At 34.1% G+C, this 26159-nt stretch overlaps 1 protein-coding gene across 6 annotated transcripts in view; it reads left to right on the plus strand.

Moving 5' to 3' along the window:
- Nucleotides 1-60: 60 nt before the first annotated feature.
- LOC109051581 (cytoplasmic polyadenylation element-binding protein 3) overlaps nt 61-26159 on the plus strand; it is a 34274-nt gene continuing 8175 nt past the window's right edge. Inside the window, exons 1-7 of one of the 6 annotated variants that reach the window (XM_042769390.1) lie at nt 61-145; nt 3060-3769; nt 7452-7605; nt 17642-17698; nt 22305-22328; nt 24007-24174; nt 24711-24800. In XM_042769390.1, the coding sequence (XP_042625324.1) occupies nt 106-145; nt 3060-3769; nt 7452-7605; nt 17642-17698; nt 22305-22328; nt 24007-24174; nt 24711-24800 (1243 nt within the window). In that variant the 5' untranslated portion in view covers nt 61-105. Of the gene's footprint in view, nt 146-1268; nt 1389-2814; nt 2890-3059; nt 3770-7451; nt 7606-17641; nt 17699-22304; nt 22329-24006; nt 24175-24710; nt 24801-26159 lie in introns of those variants that run through there. The other 5 variants (XM_042769394.1, XM_042769392.1, XM_042769393.1 and 2 more) reach the window with 5 other exon arrangements.

Here is a 26159-nt window from a genome sequence, read left to right on the forward strand (position 1 = left end):
TCTGGGACGTGTAGTCTTCATTTCATGTAGCCAAAAATATACAAATTTATGTTCTCGCAGAGGCAGGCAGCCTAGAGCAAGAGGGACTACGCCTGCTGGAGCAACATGAAGATACATATTTGGCTTCAGAATACCTCGTACTGTGGTAAGGAGTGTCAACATATTTCAGTAGGCTACAATTTATAAATGATTTGAATTCATATTTTATTTAACATGGCAGAGCATCCAGAAATAACAAACATGATTAGTGAGGGCTTCAATCATTTCCCATTACATATAGCATATGGTTAGGTAATTGTGTGGTGTTTGTTTATTGCTGATGTGTTTTGATTTTCATTTTGCTTTTATTGACTTCATGAGACTTGACGTGACAAGCATCTTCTGCTATTTTCTGTAAAATTAACTCTACTATTCTCCTATAGGAAAATGCCTCATAATTGACCCACATTGAAATGCTTGGCCAGTTGGTTACTCCTGGTCAATTTCAATCACTTTTGGCATTTAATGTATATCATATTAATGTAGGCTACTTATAAGTATTAGCTAGTTAATGAATAGATATCTTAGAGCTGTAATTTACATTCATTATTTCATAAATAAATTTCCATTATGACAGGAGCAGTGAATATGAAGCCAAGTAGCATGATTTGCATGGTAATGCTGATATTATCTTGATATTTGATATAACACAATCTTATACTGATTGTGCCTATACAACCTGACAATGTATAGTCATCTGAATGCTTTAAACTTTATTCTTTCATCAATTAAAGATCATTTTGATAGTTTTGTTATGCATTTAAACACTGTCACTGTCACACAGTTTGGTTTAATAATGAATTATAAAATGGATAGGTCTTGTCCTGGCTTCTCATTGTTCAGTGAAGCATTGCATCTTATTAAAATCCACAATATATCAACAGCTATGACACAAAACCTGTTCATCATATCACTGTGGAGCTCCTATTGCTTATTGGTTTTGTCACATATCAACTTTCTGTTATGTCAGGTATGTCTTTTATCATAAGGAGGCTATACTTTGTTAAATAAAACAATGTTTTCTTTAAAAATTGTGTCTTTAATATTTTAATAGGCATACTTAGGCGAAATAAAGGCCAATATTGTAGCCTAAAGGGCTGAAAAGGGGTTCAACTCTGATTTGCATGTTATAATATATCATAAGCTTTACAACATGTCATATAGTGTTTTTGATGGCTGTATTGACCGAAAAACTACAATACCCACAATCCCTCAGTGCATCAGCCATGCGCCGCAGTCAATCAGCTGTTGAGGCGACTGCAGAAGGGTAGCTCATCTGTCATATCAAAACCCAGGCGAGACAAACAGAAATAGCCTTATTTACAGAATCCCAAAAGGTGAACGATAAGGTAAAGTCTGATTCATGTACAGCAGGAATAACGAAAGCATAAGAAAAAAAATCAACCCATCAGATGCATGTTATTTGTGTTTAATAATAGCTATGAGTTGTGTGCGGCGGATTCAAGTGCTGGATTTGATTTCTTTCCCTTTCCATTAACCCGGTGCATTTTAGAAGTTCATTATAATATACATGCATGTGTTGTGACGATATGAAGCATTATTATTTATTGTCTTTTAGATGGTCAACGCGTGCTCTGAAGTGATGATTTCTGTAATGACCTTGAATATGCAGCTCTAATGCAGCAAAACGAGGATTAACGGACGGGATATTTGGCAGAAACGCTCTTCATCTTGTTGCGATCGTCTATTCTGATTAAAATTTGATTAAAGCTTGAGTTCATAAATCCTTCAGGCTCTCTGAAACTGTCGCATTCTCGGCCTGTTTTTCATGGGAATATATCTGGCATCGCAGAAACCCTCAAGAAGTAGCCTATTTAGAAATCCATGTACTTTTTCCATACGGTTGAGTAAAATTTATTTTCTCTCGATCTGTTTTGCATACAGAAATGGCAGGCTAGACCTTCATAAAATAGTTTTTTTTTTTTTTTTAATCCACGAGACATAATTCCTAAAGGGTGCAAAATAGAGATATGTCTCTCGGATATGTCACATTAAGTGTGCACAGCCAGACTAAAACCCTTGAAGTGAAAAAAAAATGCAAATAAAAACCTCCCAAGCTTTTGGGATTTGTGTTGCGTAGATGTTTGTGCAGCACTACTGGGTGTAACCCAAGATCCTGCAGCAAATATAACCTAGTTGCTGAGCTGTGCCATGGACTGTTGTATACCAAGTCAAAATGTCTGAACATATACTTTGCAAACTTATGCTTAGAACTGTACATGTATTTTTTTATTTTATTTTTTAATTGCATTTTAGGTTCAGAGAGCTAGAAATGCACTTTACTGATTGTATAAATGCACAAAAGATGCACAATAATCTGCACTACACATTAAAATAAATAGTTACATTTGTGAGAACGTCAGACATAAATAGCCAACACAACAAACTCGTTTAACACAATGCACAAAAGTTATTGCACATTATATTGTATAGGGATGAAGTCACGTGAAGTATAAACTTGTATTCTGTAATGCACTGAATCAACAAAATTAATTACTACTAGCACCAGTAGTGTTTTAAAATGTAAATCTGCAGAGAAACATTTGCGTTTAAGTAGGCAAACTGTCATTCGTCAAAAGTCAACGTCGAGACCAAATGACTGTACACACTTAAAAGTGAAATCTGCAAACCTCTTTTCCTCGTGTATTTATGCAAATAAAAAACACTATAGAGCGTGTCTCTTTTAACCTTGCTGAAGGACGCAACTGTATTTATTGACGTATGCAAATTGAGGGGCGGGGCTTGTGGGGGAAAAAACAGGAACAAGAATCAGTTTCTCATTTCTGTCTGGAGTTCCGGTGAGAGAAAAACGAGACGTGGCGAAAATTGGTGAATATCGGTGACCTCCAAGCTTTTGTCTCCTTTATTCGTGTTGTGAGGGGGACAAAAGCGGAGCACAGACAGATCCCGATAGCTACATGGCTGATCAGGGGCTCATTAATAATAAAACTCCCAGCCCGGTCGCTGTGATCAATAATAACTGATCATCTGTGTTTCAGCTCAAAACATGCAGGATGATTTACTGATGGACAAAAGCAAAGCTCAGCCTCACCAGCACCAAGAGCCGTCAAATACAGAGCCTCCATCCACCACCCCGACCCCCTCCGAGCCTCCGGTGCTGGACGAGCAGAACCACGTCGGTCACTCCGAGCGGCTCGCCATGGAGTCTCCGGTGTTACCGGGTCTGAGTTTCCCGCAGGATTCCTCCCTCTCGCCGTCGTTCGGCAGCACTTGGTCCACCAACACCGTAGACGAAGGCTTTTTCCAAGGGATTCCGTCGGTGAACGGGACGATGCTTTTTCAAAACTTTCCCCATCACGTCAACCCGGTGTTCGGAGGTAATTTTTCCCCGCAGATGAGAAGGTCTCCGCTGAGTGTGAACCAGAGGAACCCCTACAGCCACCAGACCCTCATCAATAAAGTGTCTGCGTCGTCCGCGTCTTCGTCCGCCTGGAATAACCATCAGAACGCGGTGTGGAGCTCCGCGGCGAACCCCTGGAGCGGCAGAGACCCGCGGAGAGCGCTCGGGCTCGGGCTGGGCGTCCCGTCTCAGCTCAACCCCATCTCCCCGACGAAGAAGCCCTTCCCGAGCAATGTCATCGCGCCCCCGAAATACCAGAGACCCGGAGCCCTGCAGAAACCCTGGATGATCTCAGAGCCTCCGGAGCCCTTCAGAACCGACAACAGCAACAACATGCTGCCATTTCAGGTGAGTTTATTCAGCATATAATCATAGATGTAATGCATTATAGTAGGACATAATAACACAGTACATCGTGTATCTGTAAAAGTCCTAAACATATATTATAATAGGAATAAATCTTTTTATTTGTATTTTATTTTTTATATGTATATATATATACATACATTTTTTATAGAATGTATGAATATAATGGTAAGTAATATGATAAATAATGCATAAAAGTATTCATAAAATAATATTTGCAGACACCATCTGCATTTAAAAGTCGTAAAAATAAGTTACGGACTTAAATTATCATAAAACGTCATTTATAGTCATATTATATCATAATAACCATAAAACAGTTTACAGATGTAATAAAACACTGCATATTTTTTTGAACGTCAGGATTGTATTGAAGGAAATTACTGTGTGTCCATGTTTCTACAACTGAGACTTCTGAAACTTCTTTATATACTTATAATTCACAGAAATACCATTTATTGTGATATCTCTTATGTATTTATCTGACTGTAAGGAAGAGTTGTTTTGAATTACTTTCCAGCTATAAATGTCACTGTAAGGTGGAAGGGTTCAAACTCCTATCAGAGGCTCTCCTGGACCTCCTTTAGGGGTGTTTAAAGGGAACACCACTCAAATCTGATTGGTGCTTGGTGAATGAGGGGGCGGGGCCTGTACTTGCTGTCATGAACTGAAGCATTATTGCATACTCATGACACAGTGATATTGTCAGATATTAATATCATCTCAATTCTTAAGATTGTAAAACCATTATCGGATTCGGCTGTTTTTCTCCATAATTGTGAGAAATTATAATGCTCAGAAAGGTTTTTTTTTTTTTTTTTTTTTTTTTTTGATGAGTCATGCACACTGATAAACAGAGTTTGTTTATTTTGCACTTTGTTAATGTTAATGAACTTCGGTAAAAACTAAGTGAACAAAAGCCTGTGAAGGTTAATCTGCTCTAAATGGATAATGTTGTCATCATTACGTGAATGTCTGCAATGTATACAATACCCTTATTAAATAAACAAATCATGGGCATTTCATGCCGCCATTGATGCAAAATAAATAAAGCAAACTAAAAAAATATAACCAATAAAACAGATGTAAATTATTTGACAGAACACAGTTTAGGAATATATGTAGTTTCTAGTTTAGTAGGTAAATTATATAAGGTATGCAAGCAGGCTGCCACAATACAAGATGTGGCATGTGTGTGTGTAGTGCTTTAATGCTGAAATATGTGTGGCACGTGTCTGATAGTGACAAGTGAAGAGCTCAGCGGTTTGATTGCTCATGATTTTCACAAACTGGGCAGATTTTTATCTGGAACCTGAGAGGGGAAATATCGCTTTTTGAATGCTCAGCCAGTTGCATGACAATGGGCTCGATGTGCAAACAATGTGCTTCCCTCGGCTGGCCTCTGCCCACTGCTGTATTCATCCACACACATTCACCAGCTCAGTCTTTCTGTCACTTTTTCTTTATTCTCTCGCTCATATCCATTAACTTGTTTAATTGCATGCAGTCATCTCTCCTGATTAGTGTTGGACAGTGAGAGGGCAGGAGAAGAAGCATTGAGGTAGAGTTGACGATCAGTAGTCATGCACCACAGTACGAGTTAGAAATGAATAGTGCTTCTGTTCAAAATCATAATGTTGTTGCCCTGTTGCCCCGAGGGATTATTTTCAGTGTGCTTTCATTTACTCTGAATATAAACATTTGCTGACGTTCTGTTGACTCTGATCAAAAAATGGCAAGAGCTGACGAAACTGATCAGTTGGCAGATCGAATGTTCTTACCAGTCTTTCTGGAAACAAAGTTGCTTTTATAAAAATTCAAGATCTTTATTGTCATCAGTACAGTGAAGTTCTTATTTAGTCCATTTTTCTTGAAAAGACCAAGTAGAAGGGCACTTTTGCAGAAGAATTAATTCATTAATTTTTACTTCACTGTTGTTTTGTCACTTAGTTTCAAGCATTTACATATATATACACTACCGGTCAAAAGTTTGGGATCAGAACGGTTTTGAATGTTTCTTACAGGAGTTTCTTATGCTCATCAAGGCTGCATTTATATGATTAAAAATACAGGAAAAAATATAATATGGTAAAATATTATTATGATGTAAAATAAAGTTTTTCTATGTTAATATACATAATTAATCCAGTGTCACATGATCCTTCAGAAATCATTCTAATATGCTGATTTATTATCAGTGCTGAAAACTGTTGTGCTGCTTAATAATTTTTTGGAACCTGTGATACTTTTTTTTTTTCTTTTCGGGATTCTTTGATGAATAAAAAGTTAAAAAGAAGAGCATTTTTTTAAAATAGAAATCTTTTTTAACAATATACACTACCATTCAAAAGTTTGGGGATCAGTAAATTTTTATTCTTTCTTTTTTTGAAAGAAATTAAAACTTTCATTCAGCAAGGATGTGTTAAATTGATAAGAAGTGATAGAAAAGATCTTTTGTTAGAAAAGATTTCTATTTTGAATAAATGCTGTTCTTTTTAACTTTTTATTCATCAAAGAATCCTGAAAAAAGTATCGCAGTTTTTTAAAAATATATTTGGCAGCACAACTGTTGCCAACGTTGATTATTCTAATAATAAATCAGCATATTGGAATGATTTCTGAAGGATCATATGACACTTTATACTGGAGTAATGGCTGATTTAAATTCAGCTTTGCATCACAGAAATAAATGATATTTTAAAGGGATATTAAAATAGAAAAACATTATTTCATATTGTAATAACATTTTGGCAGATTACTGTTTTTTTTTTTTGTTTTTTGATCAAATAAATGCAGGCCTGATGAACATAAGAGACTTTTTTTAAAAACATTACAAGTCTTACTGACCCCAAACTTTCGAACGGTAGTGTATATATAGGCTATATATATGTATTTCTAGTCATGTATGGATCAGTGCTGTTTTAGTATTAGTTATAAATTCTTATAGTATCTATTAATATTTTGACCTTTTATTTTTATAGTTTCAGTTTTAATTTTAAGTATAAGTTTTAATAATTTTGTTATCTGCTGTCATAGTGTTTTAATTAGTTTTTTTGTTTCTATTTTTATTTCTTTGTTTATAAAGTCAGAATTGCGTAAAATAAACTCACAGTTGTGAGTTATAAAGTCATAATTACGAGATATAAACTCGCAATTCCGAGAAAAAAAAAGAAGTCAGAATTGCGAGTTAATATCACACAATTCGGAGAGAAATGTCAGAATTGTGAGATAAAAAGTCGCAATTACCTTGTTTTATTTTTTATTTAGTGGCGGAAACGGGCTTCCATAGATTTCCGATTTACCCACCCATAAATGACAAAACAAAATGTAAAATGTAAAAACAAAACAAAAACTGTGGTTACTCACTACCTATAAGTCAGATGATTTCTTCTTATCTGTGTGGGTGGTTTTTGGTCAAAATAAGCTACAGAAGTGTAGAATGCTGCTGTTCAACACTACATACATTCTTAAAATTGCTACTGAACAGTGAAAAACATGTAGAAGACATTCAACACTATTTGTGGAATCCAGTTTGTGGGTGTCTGTTAGATCTGAACTTGGCCCTAAAACCTCAGGGCTGATGCTAATTTGAAAGGCTGTGAAATGTTGGTGGAGTGGCTCATCTTTAACATCTGACCTTTGACGCAGTCCTTCTGTCTTTCAGGAACGGAATCGACCCTTTGACCCATTCAACTTGCAAACTTTGGAGAATTCCTTAATGGACATGATTGGAACAAACCATGACAAAGGTAAACATCACCCTGCTGCTGGCCCTCCAATGACTATCGCTGATATTATATGGAGGAATCATTTTGCAGGTTAGGACTATTTAAACATCCATGCTTCTGTCTTCTTTTACCCTCTAAAGATAAAAATCAAAAGCACTCAACTACAATTACTTTTATCTTTTTCTTTATTAATATTAATACTACACTATAATCTTTATTAAATTTTATTCAAAAATAATTTTTTAAAAAAATATTGAGTAAATATTTAAAATAATATAATATACACTACTGTTCAAAAGCTTGAGGTAATTAAATTTTTTTAAGTACTTTTGTTGAGCAAGCATTAGAATGTAGAAGAAGAAATGTTTCTTGACTAAAATATTCAGTAGCACAACTGTTTTCAACATTAGAATGTAGAAGAAAAAATTATAATTTATCAAATTAGCTGTAGAAGAAGAAAAGTTTAAATTACATTTGAAAATATATTCAAATAGAAAACAGTTATTATGATGCTGAAAATTCAGCTTCACATCACAGGAATAAATTACATTTGAAAATATATTCAAATAGAAAACAGTTATTTTAAATTTTAATAATATTTCCCAATATTACTGTATTTTTGATCAAATGAAGCCTTGGTGAGTATAAGAGACCCCATTTTTTGTACAGTAGTGTAATAATAATATAAATACAACTATCTACCGTAGATATTCAGAAATGTTTGTCAAATTTATTTATTTGTATTTTAGGTTTTTCACATCAATTCTTCCATAATTTTGATCAGTACCATATTCCGTGATTCGTCGCTGTCCGTTTGCTGAAGGGAAAGTTTAGAAGCTTCTCTCATCTGTTGTGGGAATTCTGTCATATGATGTTTTAAGATCACGCTAGTGTCTCATGGGACATCATGAGAGATGGCTTTCCTCTTGTAGACAATGGAAGCGTGTAAAACAGGAGGAGAGGGAAATTGTTTTTATGTGCTGGCTGCATGGAGAGTCACATCAGTGGCCCCATCTCGGGTGCAGAGCTGTTTGTTTTTTTCAGATTTCACTCAGAGAATAGCTGTGAAGAACTTCATTGTGGGAATAGATTTGGGTAGTTGTGGGTCGTATGTATCTGTGAGAATGAATCTGGGTGTTACAGGATTTGCTGATCACCTAGAGCAGAAAATCCTGACCAACTACCAGACAACCTGGCAAACTGCTCAGTTGAGCAGCAGTGTTCATTTTGTTGACGAATAACAACATATTTTCACCAACGAAAATGAGACTATAACAAAATAAAACTATGACAAAAATCTACTGACATTTTCGTCAGTTAATAAAAACGAGACGAAAATGTTAGGGAGGGACAGTCAGAATGAATCGCCTGCATGGTTAGGAGGTTAGATGCGAACATTTGAACTGTGACAGACTATTGATCTTTAGCTAGCACACACTTGCTGCACGTCTCATTACACATTCAAAAATGTCAATATCTGGGAGTAAGAGAAGAGCAATGACAATGCAAAAGAGAACTCTGTTTTCTGAGCGCACACACCTGAATCGCGCACACAGAAAAGCGCCTCTCACACAGCGCACGACTCAATTCAGCTCTCTTTCAGAGAAATGCACACAAAATGATGTTGAACTGTCCGTTTTAACAGGTATTCACGTAAACACACTCGGTTACGTCTCAAGTGAGTGTAAACAGTTGGGTGAATATCGGATGTGTATCAGTATAATGCACCCGTGTATTTGGTTTTAAAGAGACAGCAGCCAAATTTAGTTGCTGTTGTATATCATTAATGTTAATCAAGCAACAAAAGAAAGAGAAAACCACTCACTGCTCTTGACTGAATGACTTTAGTAACCCTAATAAGGATTAATCTAAATTTATTTATATAAAGAAATATGTCTGAAAGAATTGTGAATTTTGAAAGAAAAAAAAGAGCATTATATAAACCATTGGTATTTCATTGAAAGCAGGACCATGTTCTTGTTTCTTTAGGAGAAGTGGTTTTATTACATTTTAATATAAAGGCACAAAAAAGGCATGTTTTGTGTGTCTAATCTCTGTCTATTGCATGACTAATATCAAACCTATTATGCTTTGGGACATTTTACAAAATTAATAAATGCATTACTGGTGAAACCCCATTAGATTTTAGCTGACTAGGTGTAATTAGTCTAGTAAAGTAAATAGCATTTAGTCAAAAAGACAGACTAAAAAAGCTGTCAAAATTAAACACTGGCAAGTAATAGATTGAAATATTTGCGTCAAATCCATCTTTACTGGAACTTCTAAAGTCCTTTCCAAACGTTTCCACTTAAATTTCCAAAAAAAAGTCCTTTCCAAACGTTTCCACTTAAATTTCCAAAAAAACCTGTTCCCATCCTGCATCTGCACGAATAGTGATTGTGTTTCTCATGGGAAATGCAGTTTCGCCATCTGCTTGTCATGACATTGATGTTGTTGTTGATTACAAGAGGTCATTAGCAGATCAGTGGTCGAAATTGAGATTTATGCATCATCTGAAAGCTGAATAAATAAGCTTTCCATTGATGTATGTTTTTTTTTTTATGATGGGACAATTATTTTTGAATATCTGGAATCTGAGGGTGCAAAAAAATCAAATACTGAGAAAATCGCCTTTAAGGTTGTCCAAATGAAGTTCTTAGCAATGCATTATACTACTAATACAAAATTAAGATTTGATATATTTACGGTAGGAAATGTACTAAATATCTTCATGGAACATGATCTTTACTTAATATCCTAATGATTTTTGGCATAAAAGAAAAATCGATAGTTTTGACCCATACAATGTATTTTTGGCTATTACTACAAATATACCCCAGCAACTTAAAACTGGTTTTGTGCTCCAGGGTCACATTAAAGGGGTCATATCATGCAAAGATCTTTTGCCACCAAAACTACTATGAACACAAACTAACAGTAAGTCAAATTTTCATCTCAAGTTTTATCTGTTGATACTAAAGCAAGCACCCTCGTTTCACATGTGAGGGTGTTTAGAAATAAGTCTTAAAGGCACAGAGGCAAAAAAATACTTGTGGGAGGAAAATGGTCATGAACAACTAAATCATGACTATTTTTGGCACATAAAACTTTATTGATCTATTTAAGTAGACCTTATGACATAGACAAATTATGTGACTTAAGAAAAATGATATACATTTACGCATTTAGCAGATGTTTTTATCCAAAAAAAAAAATATATATATTTTTTTTAATCAGTATGTGTGTTCCCTGGAAATTGAACCCAGGACCTTTTGCACTGCTAACGCAATGCTCTACCACTGAGCCACATATGGCTCCTTTAAAGGAGTTAAATGAGTAATAGTTCACTCCAAAATATGTCCTCGCCTTAATGTATGACTTTTCTTTCTTCTGTGGAAATCACAAATTAAGATATTTTGAAGAGCGACCAAATTGGACTTCACTGAACTTACTTTCATTGTAAAAAAAAAAAAATATTATTATTATTAATACATATTTAATTATTTAATTATCTTCTGATGACAGCATTTTAATTTCTGGCTGAACTACTCATTTAAGTTTGCTCTCCATCTAGGCTACAGCTGAAGTGGATGATTTTCTTAGTTTTGCTCCAGACATCCTCAGGTCTTTGGTTCAAAGGGTCTTCTGAGGTGTTTTGAGCCTGTTCACACTTCTGAATCCACATGAATCCAGTTGAATGTGGACGAAATGTTGTGTTTTGAAATGCAGAACAGAGTAATCTGCGTCCGAGCACGGCCTCTCTCGCTTTCTGAGGTCCCAACATTGACACAAACACACACACAAACACTCACAAAGATGCCTTTGTGCAAGTACACGCACACAGATTTCTTTTGGACCTCTCACATGATGTGTCTTGTGTAACTGTGACCAAAGGTTTGAACCAAATCGGTTGTTTCCTACACGTCATAGGTTTTTAAATATCTTCCGAAGTCACTGCTTGGAAGCAACTGCAGTCAGATTTCTTTATGCTCAATAACTCAGCCGTAATGTTCAGAGTGAGCCAGCTGATGAGTGGAATGTATTTGAGGATAATGTTTCTTCACATCTGCACAAACCGGTTCCTCTCATTACAGTGAGAACTAGGAAACGTTTGACAGGGTGACCTGTAATCTGGGACGCCGAGGTCCGCTGGGTTCAGTCAGAGCTCATTTTGACCCTGTAGGCCAAAGTTGAGATGGTAGCTAAGGCTGGTGTGACTTTGAGCGTGGACATTGATGAAAGTGTCTCATGGGTCATGGTTCAACTCATCCCATATTAAAGGCCCAGGGTAATATTGTGCAAAGAGTGCAAGCCAAAATGTCTCATTTTACAAACTGTCACTTCTATTTGAGATTGTGTGTACAGACAATAAAAGATCAGCCTTCATGCTGAAGGTTTTTCAGTTTGCTTAAATTATTAGTATTGTTCTGAAAAAATTGTATTAAACAGGGCTGCTAATGGATTTTAAAATGTAATTTCAGTTAACATTTTTTTATATATTTGAATGCAATTAATACAGTCAGTTTCTTTTTAGGAAAGAAAACTAACTAGTATTTGTAGAGTTAATTTGAAGTCAAATTGAATAAATGCCTTAAAAAAAACAACATGAAGCTTCAACATATTATTGGTAACACTTGTAAGGTCTCATTTTAACATTAGTAAATGCATATACTAACACCTTATTGTAAAGTGTTAACAACATATTTAATCTCATGTATCTTTGATTAGATTTAAAGGGATAGTTCACCCAAAATTGAAAATGAAGTCATTTACTCACCCGTCATTCCAAAACCGTATGACTTGATTTCTTCTGTGCAACACAAAGGAGGATATTTAAAAGAATATTTCAGCTTTCCATACAATAAATAACAAAGGTGATCAAAACAATATTAAACCCCAATGTCTTTCATTGTATGGACAACAAAAACACTGACACATTGTTAAAAATTGTATGGGTAAATGATACCAGAATGTTTGTTTTTGGGTGAAAAATCTGTTTAACTGTTTGTCTCAGATTGTTGCACTGTTTCGAGGCAGTTTGTCAGTTTTCACTGCACAGCATTTCACTGTAGGGTTTTTTCTATTAATAGTTTAATATTGTTTGTCTTTCCTTAAAGCCACCCTGTTAGATTGGCCATGTGAAGCTCAAGGTGGGTGAATGTTGATGAGAGTGTTGCTCAATTTCAAGGACATTACAGTCTCCACAGCAAAAGCTTATACTGATGGCTTCTAAATGCAATTTCTTAATTTAAAATGCATTATGGTTCAATCCCAGATATTTTGGGATCAATGTGGCTCCATGTGCAAATTGTTGGATTGTATCCATTTTCAATTGTCAAAAAAACAAATGTAGGTCCTTAAGCAATCAGCAGATGCTTATTGTATATAAAGAGGAATGTCTGAAGGACAAATAATGTTGAAACTTAAAATATATCTTGTTTCCTTCTGTCAAAAAAGTTGCATAGAACGTACCTATTTTAACTGACCTGTTTTCAGAAAATGGAAGGCTAATGGAAGAAATGTGCCATTTGAAATCTCTGGGTTTTAATGTAAACACTGTAGTGTTCTCAATACATATTGCAATTTACCTATTTTCAGGAAAATTGAATCATTTAGTCAATAGTCATACTAAAACCATTGTCAGGTCAAATATTTTTCTAATTGGGTTTAAATGTTTAATGTATATTCCACAGGGTTTGAGACGCAAGTTTTAAGCCATTTGTAATTGTGCCCTGTTGTTGAAGCTCCAAGTCCTCAGATGTTGTATTCTAACCTTTATTTTAAGCTGCTGTATCGGGGGAAAAGATGGCTTATGTGTATCTGTCATAACAGGACTAGAAAGTCGCCCTCTTTCATGCGGAAGGAAAGACGCTGACATTTGCTTCCAGAGTTTAGGCCTGATCAAACAATGAGAGGGGAAAGGGAAATGCATGATTTGCATAACCATAGACCCCTGTGAGGAAATGTCAGGGGAACATGTTCGGCTCTATCTTTGAGGTGTCTCTTCCCTGTCAAAAGAAGACCAATGTTCATCTTGAATGTGAGCTGTAGTATGAGAATAATCCAGCTAAAACCAGCTTAAGGTGGTGGCATGGTAACTGGTTTCTAACAGGTCCAAGTTGGTCATTAGCTGGTCTAAATGTTTGTATGTGATTGACTAGCTAGAATGCCATTACATGGCTGGGCTTGTAGACCATCTTGAACTTGTAAAAAAAAAAGCTACAAAGGTCTCAACCAGCTTGACAACTTTAAGACCTAGTTAGGCCCTTTACCAAGATAACCAGCTGGTAGTGAACCTCGTAAACCAGCTTGGACCATTTTTCAGCTACCATTTTAAGCTGGTTTTATATTTTACAGAATGGTAATGTTCAAACCAGCAGAGATACTCAGTCTGTCCATTATGTCACTGTTGGGTCAGAAGAACTACATCTGCAGTCAGTTAGAGACGTGCTGGAGAGGAACTTATTCACCACTGACTCTTTTCCAGCTGTCTGAAACAAGTGAAAGCAGCCTCAGAATTACAGCCACTCTGAAACATTTACGTGCATCACTGTTATATTTCACAAGAAGTGCAAAATTATTGAATTACGGTAATGTTATAGCTTTTTTTGTTTACATTTCAAGAAGTGTCTCCCTTTATCAGCTTGACCTCAGATTTGCTCATGCAAATTCTCCCACAATGTCTCCAGTGTTTAAACCAAATGCATGTGTTGAAAGGAAGTATTTGTCCATTTTGTTTAGTACAAAGTGTCTTGAGTTCCAGTGAAATTCAAAATATCTTCAAAACAAGATGAAAAAGCAAAATAGCATTAAAGGGATACTCCACCCCAAAATGAAAATGTTGTCATTAATCACTTACCCCCATGTCATTCCAAAAGCTTTGTTTGTCTTCGGAACACAATTTAAGATATTTTGGATGAAAACCGGGAGGCTTGTGTCTGTCCCATAGATATAGTAAAATACAGTGTCAAGGTCCAGAAAAGTATGAAAAGCATCGTTGGAATAGTTCATCTGCCATCAGTGATTCAACTGTAACGTTATGAAGCGACGAGAGTACTTTTTGTATGAGAAGAAAACAAAAATAACGACTTTATTCAACAATTTGTCTCCTCTGTGTCTCTCCACATTACTGTAACGCCATTTTGGAGAATATGAGCTGAACGCAGGCAGTGTACACTCTTCTGTGTCAGCCGCGCCACAAGGATGCGCTGTTTTACTTCAAATCAAAGCGTAAATATACGAAGAAAACATATCTTAGTGGTGCGGCTGACAAAGAAGAGCGTATGCTGCCTGCGTTCAGCTCATAATCTCCAAAATTGTTGTAATAAACATTGTTGAATAAAGTCATTATTTTTGTTTTATTTGAATACAAAAAGTATTGTCATCGCTTCATAATGTTACGGATGAACTACTGATGGCAGATGGACTATTCTGATGATGCTTTTCATACTTTTCTGGACCTTGACAGTGTATTTTACTTGGCTGTCTATTGGACAGTCACAAGCCTCCTGGATTTCATCCAAAATATCCTAAATTGTGTTCAGAAGACGAACAAAGCTTTTACGGGTTTGGAACGACATGGGGGTAAGTGATTAATGACAAAGTTTTCATTTTGAGGTGGAGTATCCCTTTAATTACAAGACTAAATGTAGTGAGTTTTATGCCAAAATGAATGAAAAAAAACAAACAAAAAACATGCACTTAAATACAAGATGATTTCTCCGAAAATAATCTTACTGTATTAACGATTTTTGTTTCTCAGGGTAAATTCAACTTTGTGTAGCAATGCATGAAATACATCTAAAATGTATATGTTCAATGCACATTTACTGCTGCTGTGTGAAATATCACAGGTGAAATCCAGTCATTTCAATAAAAATCTTGAGGATGAAAAAACAGTTCACAGTTTGTCACATGAGTTCATTGCTCGGCTTGAAATGATTTCTGTTTGAGCTGTGCTTCATACTTAACTACACTAACAGACATTTGACTTTTTTTGCCCACAAAATTTTGGTAAATCTGACCACACTTTAAGTCGCTTTGAGAAAATCCAATGCATTAATGCACATGCAATCTTGTTTTTAGGACCTTTAGTTATATTGTCTGGAAAACAAGAGAAAGAGACTGACTAGTAACAGATTTGTGTTTATTGTATGTGAGTATTGTTTGTTCAAAATGACTGAGCAGTGACATTTAATTCAAATGACTATGTATTTGAAGCATATGCTTCCTTTAAAGGGCACAGTGCTGCTGATGAGATGAATCATGGGGCACTTCAAAGGTGCTGATGCCTTATGATTGAATCGTGTTCATTTAGAATCAACTTTACACCTTTTTATTAGTGTGCTTTGGCTATCATTGGCCAATGTGCTGACACTTGAGCTGCTTTGATTTGAATTATTGTGAAAATAGTCCAAATGTGAAGGATGTGCTCTCAGCACAGCTGCTAGTTCTCACCAGAGACACTATATATAGGACAGCACACTAGTCCGAACAGCACATGCAAGCTGGGAAGCATGTGCCCTGTTCGTCTTGCAATGTCACAGAGCCAATACCTGTTGAAACCCCACCACTGCGCAAATTTCTCATGACACGGTATCATTTGCCATTGGTTAAAGCACTGGTTAAACCAGAGCATCTCTGGGATTATCTGTGTGCTGTAGGGAAGAACTTTGAGAATGTGACTTTGCAACGGTTCAGAATTTGTGTAAGAACCTGTCGAGGTTTGCTCACAGTGTTCACTGGAAGCCCACGGGAGCTTTGCTGTCATTTGTAACCAAAACTGCCAATACTGGCACATTAGAGCTCTGATTCTGAAAATAAGTCAACAGCTGTTTTACAGCCATGCAAATTAACTATTCATGTAATTACAGAGAATCCATGTGTGTGTTTACTTAGCTATGCTTGGGGAATGCATTTGTGCCTATATGTTCGCTAATATGACAAAAATTTGGGGATATGTGAAATTTTAGAAAATTATTCATAAATAGTAGTGCTGTCAAATGAATAATCGTGATTAATCGCATCCAAAATAAAAGTTTTTGTTTATATAATATATGAGTATGTACTGTGTATATTTACTATGTATATATAAATACAACATATATATATATATATAGTGGTGTTGGTGTGTGTATATATATATATATATATATATATATATAATATATATATATATATATATATATATATATATAATATATATATTCCTGTATAATTTATATTATATATAAATATAATTTTTTATATATAAACAAAACACTTTTTTTAAATATGTACATGCATATATGTGTATCAAAAAATACACAAAACAAAAACACAAATTATGTAACTAAATAAACAATTGAAATTAAAAAAAAATATATGTTAAAACTAAAAAATAAAAATTATTAGCTAGCTTGGGTTATAATTGAACTTTAAGCACACTCTATGTTAGCATTTTACATGTACATTTAATCATTTAGCAGATGCTTTTATCCAAAGTGACTTACAAATGAAAAATCAAAAACTTACAAATCAAACCAGCAAAAGAGCCACAATATGTAAGTGCTGTGACAAGTCCTGGTTAGTCTAACACTGTACACTTAGCAAGGTTTTTTTTTTTTAATTGTAAATAAAAAGAATAGAAAGTAGATAGAAAAGAAATTGAATAGAAAGAGTTAGTGCCAGAGGGTCAAGTTATTATTTTTTTTTATAATAAATAAAAAGAAAACAAATAAATAGAATAGAAATAAAACAGAGAATGCTAGTGTTAGAACACTGTTTGTTATACAATGGAAGTACGCTTTGCATTCTCATTTATAACAGTAGTTTTCTTGCTTTTAGTACATGTCTGTGAGCTTTAAAGAAATCGGTATCTTAAAATTCATCTGCACTCCTATAAGTAAAAAAAAAAAAAAAAAAAAAAAACAAGCAGAAATGCCCATTTAAAATGATTAGTCTTCCAGGATAAATGGTTAAGAATATTGTTTTAAAAAATTTATTATTGTTATGGGTTAAAAAAAAAGATTGTTTCAGGCCTTACATCTGATGTTTATGTCTGTTTGGTGAATTAAACTCTAATATTAAGTGACTTATGTTATAAGTGTCATAAATCTCATGGTTTGTTTTTCTCATCTCTTTACAGGTCGCATGGGTCTCAACTTTCACCATCCAGTAGCTGAACATATATTACCACTGAACTGTGAGTATCTCTCTCTCTTTTTTTCTTCAGATGAACAAAGTGTAGGATTTCTAAGACAGCAAAAATATCTTGTTCTATATTCCCTCTTATTTCAATCTGCTGAGCCAAACTACTCTATATACACTACCGTTTAAAGGTTTGGGTTCTGTAAGATTATTTTACTTTATATATATATATATATATATATATATATATATATATATATATATATATATATATATATATATATATATATATATATATATATATATATATATATATAAATACAGTAAAACAGCAGAATTGTGAAATATTCTAATATTACAATATTATTAAGTTTTCTGTTTGAATATATTTTTTAAAATATACTTTATTTCTGTGATGCAAAGCTGAATTTTCAGCATCATTACTCATCTTCAGCGTCACATGATCCTTCAGAAATCATTCTAATATGCTGATTTTCAGACAAGAAACATTTCTAGTTATTAACAAAGTTGAAAACGTTTGTGCTGCTTAATATTTTTGAAGAAACTTTTGGAACATTATACTATTTAATGGATCCTTGCTGATAAAAAATAAAAAAAATAAATAAAAAAATGTTTTACTGATCCCAAACCTTTGAATGGTAGTATTAGTGTATGCTTGCACAGTAGCTCTTAGTGTCTCCCTCTTGTGTCTGTTTCAGAATCTACCGTTTAATTTAATTTAGCAGTGTTGTTTACATCTCTTCTGCTATAATTAAATTGTGCTTAATTGTTAATGTAGACATTATATTTCCTTATCAAACAAAAATTCCCATATCAGCCAATGCAAAACCCATTTCAGTCTTTTATTAGTGTGTTGTAGGCCCCAGTGCAATGTGCTGACCCTCTGTTTCCTTCTGTGGTGCACACATGAGCGTCTCTCCTGCTATGATTAGCTGCTCTGAAAGCTTATACACACACGGTCCACCTCAGCGAGGGGCGTATGGCCTGAGGAACAAACATGAAAGTGACGACTTGAACTAATCGTGCTCATTAGCTTGATGGTTGTAGTAGAGATCTGCGTATCTGCTGTAGGCAGAGCTGGGTAGTAACTGATTACATGTAATCTGGATTATGTAATCAAATTCCAAAAATTAAGTACTTGTAATTAGATTATATTAAATTTTAAAATACTAGCAATCAGACTACAGATACTTTTTAATTTATTACATGATTACATATTATTCACACAATAGCAATTAATTATTCATCATTTTTTGATTCCTCCTTTTCATCTTTTAAATAGCCTACCGCTTACATACGTTCAGAAAGTCTTTCAGTTTTGTGGATTTTCACACAAAGACCAGTCAGTCAGCATTTGACCACTTGATTTACAAAAATCATTTCAGGTTTAAGAAGTGTTTCAACATTCAAAAGTCCCCCTGATAATTAATAATAATTTATTTTAAGTATCACATTTGCATGTTCAAAGTTCTCTGACATTGGTTAACTGTCACATGACGTGCAGGTCAACAAATAAAATATGTAATTTTTTTTAGTAAGTGTTTTATTTTGATTGATTGAATTTAATTTATTTTAATATTTTAATTTAAATTTTTCGGATTTAATTAATAATTTGCCTTCCATTAAACTCAGTTCCTTTATGAACCCTAGTTTTGAAAGCCTTGATGCAATGTAATGTTTAATGCACTTCATGTTTTTAATTACAACAAATGGAATATATTCCATACTCTTTGTATTTTTATATCAATATGGTACAATATTATCCTATTTAAATCAATGTGATAAACTATTTAGGTCAAAAGTAATCAAAAAGTAGTCTGATTATATTACCTAAAATGTGTAATGTAATGGATTACGTTAATAACTACAATTTTTGTCATGTGATTTGGAGTCCGTAACGGACTACAGTTTGTAAGTAATCTTCCCAGCTCTGGCTGTAGGTACCACTGAAAAGCTTCGAGTGGGATGTTTGAGGTCTGGCGTGTCATTCGAGTGGTTTATGGACACAGGAAGGAGCCGGCGGGGCCCGTGACCACCCTTAAAACCTCTAATTTGGACAGTTAAACTCGGAGAATTGTTTCCATGTCTGTTTGTATGAACTCGCCTTTAAAGTTCAGACTGAAGGTTGATAAGTCTTTAAACTATAAAATGTATATATTTTAGTGATTTAGATAATTTAACTTTTTTGGAAGATCATTATATTATATTGTATAATCTTATGTAAATATATAAGAAATATTCTATAATTATATTTCTTCATATTTTTTCTTTATTTTTTATAATTACATTTTAGATTTAATTATTATATTAAAATATATTTATATTAAAAAATTTGTTATTTTTATATGAAAATATTTATATATAAAATATTACACATACACATGTAATATTTAAGATATATAAAACTCTATATATATATATATATATATAATATATATATATATATATATATATATATAATTTTATATTAGATATTTCTATGTGTATTCATATAAAATATCTAAATGTAAATATTCAAATGTAATATTTTGTTTTAGTTACAGTTTTAGTAATTTTATGTGCTTTTGTATTACTATTTATTTTAATTCCAGTTTTAGTTCGGTTTCAATTTTAATTTATTTTAATTTACATGAAGTCCTTTTAATGCTTCAACTTAAACTGTGTATGAACATTAGAAATGTTACCTTGGCAACTAGCTAAAATAAGTTTGTTTATTCATGTTTAATGTTTATTAAGTGTTTTCAGCTTTATTACAGTTAACCAAAATGTTATGATAAAAACCCTAGTTTATATATATTTGCAAAGTGTGCAACAACAACTTTTAGTGGACCGAAAATTAACCCAATTTGCATTTACATTGGCTTTAAAAGTGAATTTGTAAGTGAATCACTTTGATTAGTGTCCTAGTTAACTAATTGCAAAAAATGAATCAAATGCATACATTGATGTCTATTCTTTCAATTTCAGTGACATCATTCTTGTCTGTATGTAAATATGTTTATCCTGCCGCAGATTTAGCTGATTGGTCCGTGTTTTCAGATTGACATTGATAGGCTGTCCTGTATGTCAAAAGTTGAACTATTTTTACTCAACACAGCCTCTTAAAAACATGTCAGTCTTGTTGTGAGACACTGAATAACAGTGAGACAGACATGCTGTAACGGCCCAAGACTTTTATCTAGTGCAAGAATATATAGTCGAGCCCTTAAGAAATGCCTCAGATGAACCTAGTGGGGTTTTTTTGTGAACACCATCCTCACATCTTTATAGTAAAAGTGAGCAGCGCAAGTAGAATTTCTCATTATAATCTCCTGATGGTCTACGTCCACACATTAATCCATCTAAAGCAAAACTGCACAAAAAAAAAATGCCAGGCTGAGGTTCATTTCACACCATGTGTAGAGAACAGAGTTTGTCAGACTCGGTGTTCATGTTCTGTGTCCCAGTGTGTCAAGGATGTGTGTGATATGCTGTGACTTGTATTAAGAATCAGCCAGAGGGACTTCCACCAGTTGCGGTTTCTCTTAAATGTGACAGTGGTTATTCTTTACAGAAAGAGAAACTGCTGTATCACTGTAACGTTCCTTTTTCTTGCTGTCCTACAGTCACTTCTCAAATCCCACTGAGGAACAAATACCCGTCCATCTCTCTGGGTGTGTGGTGACTCACTCCAGACACAGTAGCTTTCTCCTTTTCTTTGTTGCTAGGGGTATGAGAGCCCCTGACACCACCGGTTAGACGTCTCTATGTACGCAGTGACTAACGGCAGTTTTAATGAAAACCCCAAAAAGGGAGACACCACAGAAATGAGAACAATAGATTCAGCTCTGAAAATGTCATGCATTTAGAGCAGTTCTCGCTTTAGATCCGACTACTTAAGGACCCTTCAGGATATTATTTTTCATTTTATTTTATTTTTTTTTTAAGAAAATTAAAGAGTGTAATGTAATAAATAAATGTAGCCAGTCTTTTTTTTTTTTAAAGAAATTAATACTTTTTTTAATATAAATTAATATAATTCTGCAAAGATGCCTTAAATTGGTAAAAAAAAATTAAAAAGTTCTGTTTACCAAAGAATTACTCAAAAAGTTTGTTTCCACGAAAATATTAAACAGCATAACTGTTATGTTTCACTGAAGACTGGAATAACAGCAGCTAAAAATTCAGCACTACCACCACATTTTGACGTATCTAAAAATAAAAATATAATGCATTTTAAATTTTATAATTTTATAGCATTTAAAATTATTTTGTACAACTATTTTTAACAAAGAAAAAAAAAGTTTTTATTTTTTATTTTTTGTTAATAAAATTTCCTTCAGATCTTTGTGCCGTTTGGATTTGTTGGATTGTGTGGATTTGTTTTTCTGTTAGCTAGCAATAAACACGTCAACAGTTTAACTACTTGTAACTTGAACAGGAAGATTCTGTTCACCTGAAAGAGAAACTAACTATAGAAAAACCATGACCATGATCTCTTGCGGCAGTGCATACTAATATTGCATTAGGAAGTGTTTCATATGCAACGACAAATGAAAACAAGCTTGAAAAAAGACCCTGTCTGTCCCTCTCCCTCTTCTTTCTGTCCATCTCTTCTGTCATGTCCCTCTCTCTTCACCCGTCTCTCTGCTCTCGAACAGCCAGGAGCTATGGTCGCAGAAGAGGTAACTGTCGCCTTCTTTATGTTTGTGCTTGCAGAAATGATGCGGCTTTTGCTCGGGCTTAAATCTTTGTTGTCTATGAGGGTCACTGGGACGTTGGGGAGGGGGTGTCATAATATCATAATAACTTTATTTGTGCAGTGATTGCATTAATTCATGTTAATTTTGCCATTGTTTTCTGTTAATAATTGAAATGCTGTTTTTTCTTTTATGTTATTGCATATATTCAAAGGAATATTTTAGCCTTTGATTTCTTAACAAAACGGTCAACAGATGATAAAATATTATTTAGATAGTTGGCATACCCTGTACAGTATGTTCGAAGTTAATCATATGGGCTTGCTGCATTTCTCATTTCAAGTGTTGGACTAATTCTGTCAGAGGGTTTTACACCTCACATGTTTTGGCTTTCGCTCTAGAACTCCTCTCATACCCCTTTTCCACCATGAACCACTAACGTATAATGACTACAATCACCAAAGCTGTCTGAAAGTCACCAGTGTGGCATGATGCCTTTAGTTAATAGTTCCGTTGCTACCCACCTGTCTAAAATACATTGATTGACATTACAATCATGTATGTGGGTTAGTGTTTTTTCTTTCACGTTTAAAAAACTGATCAATTAAGACAGCATTATGACATTGAATTAAATAATTGTGCATGTTTAAATATGTTGCCAAAACTAGGAATAACGATGGAAAAGGGATATCAGTGTTTGTCTAAGGGTCTTCTGATCACAGTACCTTTTTTTTTTTTTGCATTGTTATATGAAAATGTGCCTTGTTTTATGACGCTTTGGATATTAATGCCTACCTGATCATACTGTATGGATCACATCCTTTTTCTTTTACATGTCTTCAGGTTAACACTTCACACATTTGAGTATGAAAATAAAGAAACGGACTGTTGTTTGTGTAATTACTGGAGATTTTTATTTTTATGGCTGATTAAATGTGTTATTTTAGAAAATCTTCATTGTTTCATTTAACTTTGGTACAGTCCAGTTTCGTGTAATATCTAATTAATTAACATTGTTGTAATATGAAATAAAATTTCATAATATATGTATATACTACCATTCAGTAGTTTGGAAGTGGTAGTATTTTTTCATGGTTATATAAAAAATATCTTACTTATGGAAAGAAATCTTTTTTTTTTTTTTTTTTTTTCAAAAGTAGTCAAATCAGTGATATTGTAAAATATTATTACAATTTTAAATAAGTTTTCTATTTGAATATATTGTAAAATTTAATTTATTCCTGTGATGATACTGATTTGAAACATTTTTTTATTATTATCAATGTTGCAAACTGTTGTGCTGCTTTATATTCGTGTTGAAACCATGAAACATTTTGATGTATTCAGGATTCTTTGATGAATAGAAAGTAAAAAAAAAAAAAAAAAAAACTATACAAAAAAAAACAACAGCATTTTAATATAAATTTAATGTCTCATTTCTGAATAAAAATATTAATTTATCAACAAAAAAAAAAAACACAGTCACCCCATACTTTTCAAAGGTAGTATATTATATCATAATAATATAAATTTGGTTTTCTTTGTCATTTTTGTCCACTAATCTGTTTCTGTCATCTGGATTTCTCTCTCTTTCAACTCATTTCCTGTGTGATTCCTTCTTTTCCCTTTTTCTTTTGTTTGTTGTCTGTACTTCCTGTTGCAGGTCGCTCTTCACTGTTTCCTTTTGAGGACGGCTTCCTGGACGACGGTCATGGAGATCAGTCGCTGACCCCTGGCCTGAGCTCCCCCACCCGCTGTCAGAACGGAGAGAGGATGGAGCGCTACTCCAGAAAGGTGTTTGTCGGTGGACTGCCACCTGACATCGATGAAGGTACATATACACACAAGCCTCAGGGCTGAGCTTGAGTTTGGAGGGTACATTATGTTAATTAATATTTAATAAATATGTGTTAAAGGTACAATATCATATATACCCAATGATTTTAGAGCTGCTATGTATATGTTTCAGGTTTATTATTGTTAAAGAGAGAGTTCACCTCTCATTTAGCATCATTACTCACCCTCAATTTCTTTCTTCTGATCTTTCAAGATATTTTGAATAATGTTGGGAAGCAAACAGTTGCCGGTAGCCATTGACTTCAATAATATGGGAAAAAAAAATACACTGACATTTAACACTGACCCAAAGTATATCTTCAGACCGGAATATTATATAGACTGTGGGTTATGCACTTTTGGCCACAGAAAAACAATGACTAATGATTTTTCACATTCATAGAAATGAACTGCATTTTAAAGAATTAGAGTCTGCAGCATTGTTATTGAGAAGGGATGCAGTGATTGCTTGCTTTTTTACAATGTTTGAAATCCATATTTTGGCCTAAATACTTTCCATTTTTCCTACAGATGAGATCACCAACAGTTTCCGTCGCTACGGTCACCTGGTGGTGGACTGGCCTCATAAAGCAGAGAGCAAATCCTATTTTCCCCCTAAAGGTAATGACACTGACATCATCTCTCCTGCTGCACTTTAATACAGCTGCAGATGTTGAACAATCCAGATTCCCCGTGACACCTCCTTCATTTGAGTGAAAATAGTGAAAGTATTACGTCAGAGAGCGTTTGTAATCAGCATGCAACTCAGATGAGTCAACTGTGTGCATGCTGGTCAGTGTTTAGTCTCAGCGTGTCAGAAAACTGTTGTGTTGTGCGTCAGATTGGTCTCTATCGGTTCAAAGTGCCTCCAGGTGTTCATAACTGTGGCTTTAACCGATGCAGACAAGTACTTACAGATACACACCCAGAGGGACAGACCTACTGCGTGTCACCGCATGTGTGAGCACCTGGATAGAGGTGACAGAGTTAGTTTGGAAGGGTAAACAGAGCACAAGTACAGTTCTCATACATACATATATATATATATATGCATGTATGTATATGTACATACACAGTATACCACTGTATTTTCTGCTCTGTATAATGATCTGCACTTGTGGATTTTATATATTTGGACTCCTGTAGTCCTCATACCAGGGCTGTCCTGTGTGCAACTGCTGTTTACAGATGTGCTCATTGTTCTCCCAGCTCGTATGAAACACTGATCCACTGAGTGAATGGAAGATGCTGGTCATTTTTCCATCCAGTGTTGTGTAAAGCATCATGACTCACAGTAGGCAGGACTGAGGTCAGCGCTGAGGCTCTGAACACAGTTTACAAAGGGTTAAATGCTTTCTTGTGGTGCTGTTATACGCTTATCACTAACGCCGAGAATTATTTAAGAGCTCCTTCTGTTCAGAAACCAGCTGGAAAGCAGGATGGAAGTGAAGCCAAGGGTTAGCTGGTTAACATGGTCCAGTTAGCCCCTGCTGGTGGGTGCAGGAATTACACAATCAAAACAAAAGGCTTTGTTCTCTACTAAAAACATTCAAGAATTTGCAGTGTATTCTGATGATGATTTTTTTTTTTCAAGCATAAAAATTTTAAATATTTTTATTATATTTTATTATAGTAAAACACAGTAGTTCATTTAGGATTAAATGGCAAAATATATTGTTGTTGTTGTTTATTAATAAAAATAACAGTAGTAGTAGTATTTTTTTAATATTTGAAAATATATTTAATATATGCAATATAATTTATGTATTTTATATGATGTATTTATCTATTTATTATTATTATTATCAATAATAATAATAAAATGTTAACATTTAAAATATATGTAATATAAAAATATTTAAATTATAATTAAACATCTTTATTATTCATCATAATCTCTAATTGAGTAGAATAATCCAATCTGAATTTATTTTTCTGCTTTTTTTAATTATATTTAAGCTCTAATGATGATACTCTTGC

The sequence above is a fragment of the Cyprinus carpio genome, chromosome A13, assembly GCF_018340385.1.
Source record: "Cyprinus carpio isolate SPL01 chromosome A13, ASM1834038v1, whole genome shotgun sequence".
Classification (NCBI taxonomy): Eukaryota; Metazoa; Chordata; class Actinopteri; order Cypriniformes; family Cyprinidae; genus Cyprinus; species Cyprinus carpio.